The sequence below is a fragment of the Triticum aestivum genome, chromosome 2B (genome assembly GCF_018294505.1).
Source record: "Triticum aestivum cultivar Chinese Spring chromosome 2B, IWGSC CS RefSeq v2.1, whole genome shotgun sequence".
Classification (NCBI taxonomy): Eukaryota; Viridiplantae; Streptophyta; class Magnoliopsida; order Poales; family Poaceae; genus Triticum; species Triticum aestivum.
The window spans coordinates 397,562,202-397,573,112 of record NC_057798.1 but is presented as its reverse complement, the minus strand read 5'-3'; the positions used below and the strand labels follow the sequence as shown (position 1 = coordinate 397,573,112).

Here is a 10,911-nt window from a genome sequence, read left to right as displayed (position 1 = left end):
TATTATCATATTATATGATAATTGTTTTGACAAATCATTGGCATCTGAGATATGTTATTATTGCTCGCTAGTTGATTATGCCATCGATATGAGTAAGTGTGATTTCTAAGTGTTATCATTTGCATGATTAGTTCATGATCTTTGCTGAAAATTTGGGGTGCTATTTAAGCTTATATACGGACATAAGAACAAAAGAGTTTGTAAAAGTTTTTCTTTATCACTTTCAGTTTATCAACCGAATTGCTTGAGGACAAGCAATGAGTTAAGATTGGGGGAGTTGATATGTATCCGTCGTATCTACTTTTCCAAACACATTTGCTCTTGTTTTGGACTCTAATTTGCATGATTTGAACAAAACTAACCCGAACTGATGTTGTTTTCAGCAGAACTACCATGGTGTTATTTTTTGTGCAAAAGTTCTCGGAATTGGACGAAACTTTTTGGTGATTTTTTATGGAATATATAAAAAATACTGGAGCGAAGATCAACCGGAGGGGCCACCAGTTGCCCATAAGGCAACAGGGCGCGGCCCCCCCCTGGGGGCGCCCTGGTACCTTATGGGGCCCACATGGCTCTGCTGACCCTAATCTCAAGTCTATAAATATCGTCTTCCCGACAAAAAAGATAAGAGAAGAAGTTTCATCATGTTTTATTATACAGAGCCGCCACCACCTCTTGTTGTTCATCGGGAGGGCTGATTTGGAGTCCGTTCGGGGCTCCGGAGAGGGGGATTCGTCGCCATCATCATCACCAACCCTTATTCATCATCAATTTCATGATTCTCATCACCGGGAATGAGTAATTCCTTCGTAGGCTTGCTGGACGGTGATGGAGTTGGATGAGATTTGTCATGTAATCGAGTCAATTTGGTAGGCCTTGATCCCTAGTATTCACTATGTTCTGAGATTGATGTTGCTACGACTTTGCAATGCTTAATGCTTGTCACTAGGGCCCCAGTACCATGATTTCAGATCTGAACCCTCTATGTTTTCACGAATATATTTGAGTTCTTGATCTTATCTGCTAGTTATATGCACTTATTATTGTTTTGGTCTGGAGATCCCAAAGCGACAATACTCGGGATACTCTTCGGGGATGACTGCAATTCGAGGAGTTCATGTATTCACCATATGTTAATGCTTTGTTCCGGTTCTCTATGAAAAGGAGGTCTTAATATCCCTTAGTTTCCTTATGGACCCCACTACCATGAGAATGTAGGACAAAAGAGGTCATGCAGGTTCTTATTATAAGCATGTATGACTATATACGGAATACATGCCTACATTACATTGATGAATTGGAGCTAATGTGTATTGCTCTAGGTTGTGACTGTTATATGATGAATATCATCCAACGCAAATATCCATCTCTGATCCAATGCCTACGCTTTTCACATATTGATCTTTGCTAAGTTACTTTCATTGATGCTGCTGTTACAATCACTACAAACTGCTACTGGTACTGTTACCCTTACTATTGCTATCAAACTATCATACTATTGTGCCACTAAACACTTTATTGCAGAACTTTAGTTCTCCAGGTGTGGTTGAATTGGCAACTCAACTGTTAATAGTTGCAAATATTCTTTGGCTCCCTTTGTGTCGAATCAACAAATTTGGATGAAATACTACCCTCGAAGACTGTCGCGATCCCCTATACTTATGGGATATCATGGACTGCCGCCCTGTACCACACCCCAGATCCGAATGGAATCACCCTATTCACGGTACATGGTGCGGTGCAAGGGCCCGAACAACCGCCGGCAAAACAGGGTGGGACGAGAAAATCCCTAGTGGTACAACCGCATTTGGACCAACGGTGCAACCGCTGCTCCAACACCATGTGCACTACCAGACCATAGGGATTCACCCCTCGGGCGACAGTTGTCCAGAAGTACCGGACATGCGGTACAACCGCTGAGAGCAAGTTTTCTGCATTGGGTTGAAATTGAGGCTCTCTCCTCGAAACGTAAGGCTATATGTGGGTGCAATATGTAGAAGTGTACGTGTTTGATTCACCCGATACGTTCCAATGCGGACCCCCTCTTAATAGCACGGATTTTCTACGACCAAAGAAATAAACGTGTCGGAATTGCCGTCTTTGCTCCTTTCCATCCGGAGGGGCGCCCACCCGTCTTCTACCATATAGAGTATACATGTGTAGCTTAGGCACGTAGTTAGTCTGCAAATTGCATTGTCATCAACACCAAAACACTTAAGGTGGGAAATGCTCTTTCAATGATGTTATCGTCTCTAACTCAGTGGAGCTCGTCTGACTGAACTCTTGCACCACTAAGACCACGTTGAATTGGAGAACCATCCAAACAAATAAGATGTTGAACCATTGATAAAAAAAGAAGAGGATGTTGAACCATGTATCTTGGAGGACGAGTTTCATCATTAAATCTACATTGATCACCGCAAGCCTATGTCGCACTCAATAATGAGTTTTTCAATTACTCGCACCCATCTACTTATCTAGATTTTGCTAACCTCTTAGGGGCTAGTTCTTTTGGCAGCATAAAAAACACGTCACTTCCTCCCCGCTTTTCCCATAAGCCGATTCTCTTATTCATTGAGGCTTCTAGACTAGTTATAAGATAACTGATTCAGAAGCCTCAACAAATTTAGGGAGCGGTTCATTTTTTGATTTGGAGAGAGACAACTTATTTTTTAAGCAGTCCAAAAGAACGGGCCCTAGACATTGTCCATCATCCATTGTTATCGTTCTTCAGGTGTACTATAATCCATGCCATGCCATCGCAAACATGAACTTGATGTCATCCAATCTTCTGAGGCGTATCATGGTCGTGCGCTGTAATATTATAATTCATGGGCAATTTGTCTGCTCTGTATCAAAATAAGCTCGTTAGCTAGTTATATTTCATTATAAACACTCCTACTTCTTTTGAGATGCAATTATAAATACTGTTCGAAAATTTCCTTAAAAAAAGAAAAAACTCTTTGAAAACAAAAAGTACAAATGAAATTCTCCTGAAGTCGATTGCATGTGGGTCCTATCGTTGGATCAATAGCTGTCTCCCACGCAACCCTAAAGAAAGAAACTGTCTCCCACGCAATTTTCTTCAGTGGCTCGAACGCCACGCGACCCACGCATAAACTCACCTCGGAGCGGAAACTGAAGAAACCCGAACAGGAGCGGAAAGCAGCGGCGGCGGCGATGGCGGGCGGTGACCGGGAGAGGGATGTCGAGGAGGAGACGCGCAACCAGATGATGCAGAACCTCTTCGGCGACCAGTCTGAGGACGAAGAGGATGACGACCCCATCGAGGTCGCCGACGAGGACGACCAGGGGCCGCCACAGCAGATGCAGCGCCATCGCCAAGTTTTGGACCAAGAGGAGGACGAGGAGGAAGAAGACGAGGGACGCAGCCACGGCCCTGCCCACGACGCCTACCACTCGGTAACACACATCCAGTCCCCTTCTCGCCGTGATTGATCTCCCCTGCTCTACTTCCTCAATCCCCATCCTGGGCTAGGGCTTAGTTTTCTCTTTGGGGAGCTGTCGATTCGAAGCCTCGAGACCGGCCCCATAATTGTTCGAGAAATTGTGGGCTTATGTTTTTAATTGATCCTGGGAAATCTAACTGAAACATTTTGAAGTAGAGATTCCTACTTTTAGGCGAGGTGGAGGATTGTAGGCGCGTGCATGCGCCAGCTTGCCGATTGTTGTGTGATGCAATCTCTGTATATCCTGGGAATTTTGTGTAGCAACTAGCAAGTGATTGGAACAACGATGACTCTTACTCTTAAAATGATCTTTAAAACTGGAATGTTGGTCTTGCTAAAGAGTTAAAGATATGCTCTTGTAGATTCCCTCATATCCCTAATTCTGCATCGACATTGGTTAAGCTATCTGATGTGACATTTTCTTACTGATATGTTTATCCAGGAAGAAGGGGAGGGTGAGGCAGAGAATGGAGGGGAAGGAGAAGCGGAAGGAGAAGGTGAGAGTGAGGGCCAACTCGGAATGGAAGAGGAAAGTGAAACAGAGGCCCATCCTGCTGATCTTGATCAAGGAGAAAGTGACCCGGAAAAGGTTCAGAGCTCACCAGAAAGAGAACTGAGTGATGGGGTGATGCATACTGATGCAAGAGGCATGGACAGTGAAGAAGATGGCTACGAGCAGCAGGCGGTTCCCAGTAGAAGAAGGGAAGTTGTTGCCTCTGAATCTGAGGGGTCTGAAGATAATTATTATGCTGGTCAAGCTCCTGAAGATGAGGAAGCTCCTCAAAGGAAACCAAGGCAAGGAAAACTAGAATGCTACTTTGTTAAATATTATGCGTTTTATGCTTGCTAGACCTGACATTACTAAGTAATTTGTTCCATGGTTGACTAAATGATTCGTTATTTCGGCAGTGCATTCATATTCTTCTCTTATGTAGACCCTTCCTAATAGTGTAGTGACTCATAAGAATCACAATCTCATTGTGCAGCTCGCCAATGGAGGAAGAGAGAGATCATGAAGTTGTCCGTGATGTGTTTGGTGATAGTGATGAAGATGAACCTGCTCCTTATCATGCCCCAGATGAAATTGACGAAGATTCCAATGTAAGATTCAAATCCCAAATTCTTCCTTTTCCATCCATTCAGTAAAATATAGAAATTCCAGATCTCCAGAAGCGATCTTAGTCACAGTTATGAGTCTAGACAGCAATGCATAGTTGCTTACTGGATGATAAGGATAATGCGGTACATGTTAGTGTAACTGAGCTTTTTTTATCGACACATAACAGTGGCGAATATGGTGGTCTTTTATCTCATTTTACCCTTGTACTTGCCATTTTGTGCTTCCCTAAGTAAATCTTAGCTTAACTAAGTAGTCATGCGAAAACTTAAACCTTCTGCGTTTCTTGCATTTGTTCTGCATGAATATTGGTCTGTGCTTCCAATCAGGTTTGATGATTTTCCCCATCTATTACACATTATCTTGTTATTTAAAGCCTTTTCATCTCTAGGCACACAATAAATTTCCCTTATTCTTTTCTTCTGTAGCCTATGGAGGATGAACTGCAATATGAGAAAGACTTGCAGCCAGATGATGTCGTGGCTGATGATGATATACAATATGATTCAGATGACAACCGTGAGCCAAAAACAAAAGAGAAGCCAGTTGGCCCACCATTGAACTTGGTTGTTCCACGTCAGCAGCCACCAGCTCGACCGGACAGAGTGAGTTAACTACACATTTAAATCTTGCCTTTCAGTCTCTCTCTCCCTCGCTGCGAGGGATGCCTTTCAGTCTCTTTTCTCTCTTTTTTTCTGATGATATGGTTGAGTACTGGTGCATGTGGTTTATCATTTGATGGTTGATTACTCTTTGAAGTCTAATAGCGATATTATCTTGTCTATATATAAGCCTGTTCTCTTAAGCTCAGCCTATTTGCTTTATCATATCCATCCAACAATTTTATTTTAACGTTGCATGCCTTTTTCTGTTGTGCGTGGTGTACATGCACATCATTCTTTATTATTCTTTGCTATCTGTTACTCCTTAATAGTCTAACGGGTGATGTTCTGTTTTACACCTGGTATACACCTGTCTGGTATAATAAAATGACAAGGAAATAACTCGTGCTGTGATGATTGATGAGCAACATTGTTGGGAAGGAAATAACTCGTGTGTGATGATTGATGAACAACATTCTTGTACTTGATGGTGAAAACATTTTGGTCTAGATACATATCCTTATCATAGGTCATCTCATGTTCTATGGGCTTTGGTAAGAATGACAGAATGTTATGATCCATGCTGAATAGGTTTGCACTTCTGCAGCTATTCAGGCAGGGTTTTGTTACCTAATGATTTCTTATCTTGTAGATGAACGTGATCAAGGTATCAAACATAATGGGGATTGATCCGAGGCCTTTTGATCCCAAAACATATGTGGAAGAAGATGTTTATGTTACAGATGAATCTGGGACCAAGAAAAAAATACGACTGGAGGACAATATTGTGCGGTGGAGAACTGTCAAGAATGCTGATGGCACTACGTCAGTAAGTGGAACATTTTTCATGCAGCAATGTAGTATTATGAAATCATTTGGTGTTACAGTCAGTTACAAACTTATGTTCACATTGCCATATTTTCAAATTCTCTCTCCTTGAAGTTGATATGGCATTCCTATCTAGATTATGTCACTACTCTACTTATGACATCATGATGGTTTCATTGATCTTCTATGTTCTTTCAATTTGGCGATGTTCTTGTTTCCCTTACAGCTATCTTTTCCCTCCACCTTGAAGACCTATGCACGTGATGCATTTTAGTCTGCGATGTTTTGCTGCTGTATTACTGAGATTTGTTTTCCCCACCGATAATTGAAGCTTTGCACATTGATTTCTTGCAGGTGGAAAGTAATGCACGCTTTGTCAAATGGAAAGATGGAACCATGCAGCTGCTGATTGGTAATGAAGTTCTTGATATATCCGTACATGAAGCAAATCATGATCAGTCCCATCTGTTTCTGAGGAGTGGGAAGGTAAACTATTTCTTGTCTGCTTTCCAATTGCATTTCGTACGGCCTCTTTGTTCATCTATACTCTCAACATCATCCACAATAAGTTTCACTGGCCTGATTAATTTTGAATCATAATGCAGGGAGTTCTACAATCACAAGGAAGACTTCTACAGAAAATGAGATTTATGCCATCTTCCTTGTCTTCAAAGTCACATCGTTTATTAACCGCTCTTGTTGATTCTCAGAATAAGAAAACTGTTAAGATGCAAAAGTGGTATGATGCTAAGGATCCTGAGAGAGTGAAGCAGGAAAAAGAAAGGGTAACCAGAACTCCACTATTTAGTCCTGTGGTTGAATATGCTCATTGACTTGTCCATGACTTAAGCTAAGGCTCCTATGCCAGATATAAGAACACTTGTGTCTTGTTACACGTCCACTTTCCATGTATCTCTCTTACTGATAGCTATAGGGGCTTGCCATGTTCTCCACATGTATGTTTCTTTTTCCCTAAGATAGTTGAATTACTACTTCCTAGTAGGGTCTGCAGCGCTTCATGCTGGTGCTGGGAACCTCATGAAGAGCATGTTTTTACCATATTAAGCCTACAAATACAATGTTCCCTATTATCAGAGAACAAAAAATGGGTGGCTGTTTCACCAGAAGAACAGAATCCAGCCCGGCCCGGCCCTTTGCTCTGCTTGTCACTCTCTCTGCTTGATCTTCAAAGTCCTGCTTTCCCTCCCTGCTGGATCACGGGACTTGCTGGCTGTGGATAAACCCTATTGGACGTTCGGTCATCCCTTAGCAGCTTCCATTCTCAGAACATTGGACGAGTCCGACAGTTTTATTTGCGTTTCCCCTTTTCTATAGCCATGAAACTATGGGAGGATGAGTTCTAAGATCAGAAACCTGTAGAAATTTGTACTCACTCCTCTAGACAACCATTTGGCACACGAAACCCCTTGCTTTCATGAATCCGTTGCAAACACATGAGAAAATTGACCTTTAAATGTATTGCCTAAGTCATCCATTAATCAATGTTAGCCCCCACTTATTTTGGTCTGAAGCTCTGCCATTGCATACATACCAACACATAAGTCAACATTAATAAACCCGGTTTGTTTTGTAGAGTTTGAGCTTGACTGGTTCAAAAGTTCTTCTCTGTGTTTCTTGTTCCATTTAGTAAGTGTCAGCCTAACTAATCTAAGGGTAGGGTCTAAAAGTTCTTGTACTCGTGATTCGATTTGTAATCTGATGATTATGGTTAGGGGTTTTCAACCCGATTTGGATACAAACTATGGAAACCGATGAATATGGCCGTAGTTCATTTCCTTAACTAGCTCCAACCACGTTGGCGAAACCAGTACAAAGAGAAAATGAGTAATGGATTCAACAGGTTGAGTCTGACCGTATTTAAAGTCTTGAACACCCTGAATTGTCCATAGCGTTCAGTGTGACACAGTACAACCAACACTCCAAACATCAAATCAAGTGAAATTGCCATTTATGAAGGATTGTAATTACAAACTCTCTCTTTTCAATGGAATGAAACGCATGTCCCCTGCGTTTTCTCGAAAAAGTTTCCATTTATGAAGGTGCAACAATAAATTGTAATTCTTGTCCCATTCTGGAGGCATATTAATCGTGTTTATTGCTGACCTCTTTTTCCGTTTTCCCCCACCAAAACCGATTTTATATGCATTTTCAGCAAACTTTTTCCTTTTTCACTGACATAGTAATTATGCAGGCTGAGGGCCAAAGTATTAGAGCTCATTCAATTCTTCAACGCAAACGAGAAAAGGTGAACCGCAAATACACACAACCTGCCAGGCAAAGAAGGCAGCTTTCTCCAGGGTTTTTGGAAGATGCATTAGATGAGGTGGGTTGTTGTTTCCCTGCTTTTTGCCAATCAAGAAGATTATGGTACAACTAGCTATTCTGGCATATACAGTGTTAGTTTTTTAAGAATACATGATATACAGTGTAAGCACAGTTTCTCTTGACCTATACTAGTAAATGTCATTTAACAATCACCAATCATTTAGATCTAACTGTATATTTCTTTTATATTTTAATCACAGATCTAGTGTGAACTTATTAAAGCTTACTCTAGGTCATACTATGGGAAGTTTAGTTCTGTATGAAATTCATTTCATGCTTCCCTAGTTTACTCCAAAACTCTTTAGATTACCTTCTTGAATGTACATCTGCAATTTTTGCCTAGGTGGGTAATTTTATTCTGATAGTGTCATGTTGCCATGGGACCTGGAGATACATGCTCAGTAGCTGTTTTTTGTAAGATTAGAGAGTATGAAGTTCTGTGCTGATTTACTTGCCTGGATAATTGAACATGACAATAAGTGAGGTTGTATTTGTGGGCTGTGGGTGACTACTGTGTATCTTGGGACATGAATGTTATTTTTGTGTGTTACTAGCTCCGCTTCCGGGTAGTAGCGGAATGTGGCAAGAATTCATTGAACATATACTTACTTTTGGCAGGATGAGGAGACTGACAACCACTACAGCTCTCGGCGAATGGCATCTCATGGTCGTTTTGAGGATGACTTGGAGGCTGAAGCACTAGGTGAAAGGCGTATAATTAACGCAAAGAAGGTGGATAACTGGGCAAAGATGCATTCTCATTTGAACAAATTTATTACTGTCAATGCTTACATGTATTCTGTGCACATTCTCAGTCGAATATGAGCAGAGGTGTTCCTCGCAAACCATCCGTCCCTCCTTCTCGCCTGGCGAGACGCCAGGAGTACTCTGAGAGTGAAAGGGAGGAGTCAGAGTATGAAACTGAAGGCGAGGACATTGAGCACTCGCCCACCGGTGGAAGGGAAGAGCTGGATGAGGAGGATGAATATGAGGAAGACCCGGAGCCTATGTCAGATGAAGGAATCCAGGTAAGATGCCACTGCCTCAAACTCACAGTTTTCCTTTTACAAAGTAGGTAGTGTGGTAAACTGCAGTAACCATCCAATTTAGCAAGAGTCAGGTCCTCTTACCTGGCATACACGGTAAAGAATTAAGTAGTTCAATAACAGGCAAAGACAAGATTGCTTGTAACTCTGACATTAGGAATACGGTCACCAATTTGAATTGAAATTTTAGATGTCAGACTTTGTAGATAATTTTCTTTCGCTCTGCTGCCGCGTTGATCTGAGAGTGAGATGGTAACCAGAACAGAAGGAAGCACCGTGATTTCCATTTAACCTGTCATTCAGTCGTGGCCGACTTGCACTACTCAATGGAGGAAAGATGGTAATAATGTTAATCAAACTGGAACTGGTTGTGCAGGAACCAAAGCGGAAGAGAGAGTCAGCAGTGGGCGGGAGCCAAAGGCGCAGGGAGGTGGACTCGGACGAGGATTCCCCGCCGAGGAAACAGCCTGCGACTGTTCATCGCCGGAAGGGCGTTGTTTTTGAAAGCGATGACGAAGACGAGTGAAGGAGGAGAAAATAGAAATTGGCAAACGTACATTTGTCTCTGCTGCCAAAAGTGTTGTTGAATATTGGATGGGCTATGTGTGAATGTTGTTCATTTAGAAACAAAAAAAGATGTTGTCAGTTGTCCGTTATTCGGTGCCCAGGTGCAGATCATGAACAGTAAATTCAAATAAAATAGCAAAAGAATTCAAAATAATCTGATATTTTTGGCATCAGAGATGCTTGACTGTGCGAAAATTTGTGACAAAATGACATTTGAGAAGCTCTTGAGAGAAAAAATTGTGTCTCGGAGAAACATAAAAAAAACACTGTTTGGAGCAGATTTGTTTTTTGTTGAGACTTCAATGTCATTTTGCCATGAAAATTTGCACACTCTAACGCACCTAAGCATCTTCTATGCCAAAAGTTGCCATTTTTTTTTAAAACTTACTGTTCATCCAATGCACATGGCACTCTCACACTAGAGCATCTTTGAGGAAAAAGAAGCAGTTTTTCCTTCTGAATTTATGCACCTAGCGCTTTGGCCGAATAATCGACTAAAGTGTGCCGTGTTTATAAGTACTCATATTACGGACGTGGAGTTTCTACACCCAGGAGCATTTGCTCCTGGTGTGAACAGTAAAATAAAATAAAAATTCAAAAAAAAATCTGAATTCTTTTATGGCATACTTTCACAAATGTTTGTTGTGCATGCAAAATTTCATCGCAAAATCACATTGGTGGAAGGCGTGGTAAAAAAAATAAAATCGATGCTCTGAAAATGTTACTTACAAAAGCATTTTCGAGCTTCAATTTTGTTTTTTTGGCATAACTTACACCAATGTGATTTCGCGATGAAATTTTGCGTGCACGACAAACATTTGCGAAATTATGTCACAAAAAAATTTCAGAATTTGTTGATTTTGCTGTTCACACCAGGAGCATTTGCTCCTGGGTGTAGAAAGACACTTTCACTCATATTTTTGTTTTCTTGTGAC

At 41.4% G+C, this 10,911-nt stretch overlaps 1 protein-coding gene across 1 annotated transcript; it reads left to right on the top strand.

Annotated features, from left to right (window-relative positions):
* The first annotated feature begins 3,079 nt into the window (after window positions 1-3,079).
* Window positions 3,080-10,130, top strand: LOC123045119 (protein LEO1 homolog). The gene is made up of 11 exons (XM_044468066.1): window positions 3,080-3,423; window positions 3,913-4,265; window positions 4,457-4,571; window positions 5,016-5,192; window positions 5,842-6,018; window positions 6,372-6,503; window positions 6,623-6,802; window positions 8,230-8,361; window positions 8,982-9,095; window positions 9,179-9,391; window positions 9,786-10,130. Exons 1-11 carry the CDS (start codon window positions 3,181-3,183, stop codon window positions 9,933-9,935), a joined length of 1,986 nt encoding a protein of 661 aa, XP_044324001.1. The 5' UTR covers window positions 3,080-3,180; the 3' UTR covers window positions 9,936-10,130.
* The last annotated feature ends 781 nt before the right edge of the window (window positions 10,131-10,911 follow it).

What these genes read in the sequence shown, in the direction of transcription:
- LOC123045119 (XM_044468066.1), top strand. Translation starts at nt 3,181, where the DNA reads ATGGCGGGCGGTGACCGGGAGAGGGATGTCGAGGAGGAGACGCGCAAC. An exon ending in GCTCCTCAAAGGAAACCAAG is followed by an intron (nt 4,266 to 4,456) that starts GCAAGGAAAACT and finishes CTCATTGTGCAG; the next exon opens with CTCGCCAATGGAGGAAGAGA. An exon ending in ATGCTGATGGCACTACGTCA is followed by an intron (nt 6,019 to 6,371) that starts GTAAGTGGAACA and finishes GATTTCTTGCAG; the next exon opens with GTGGAAAGTAATGCACGCTT.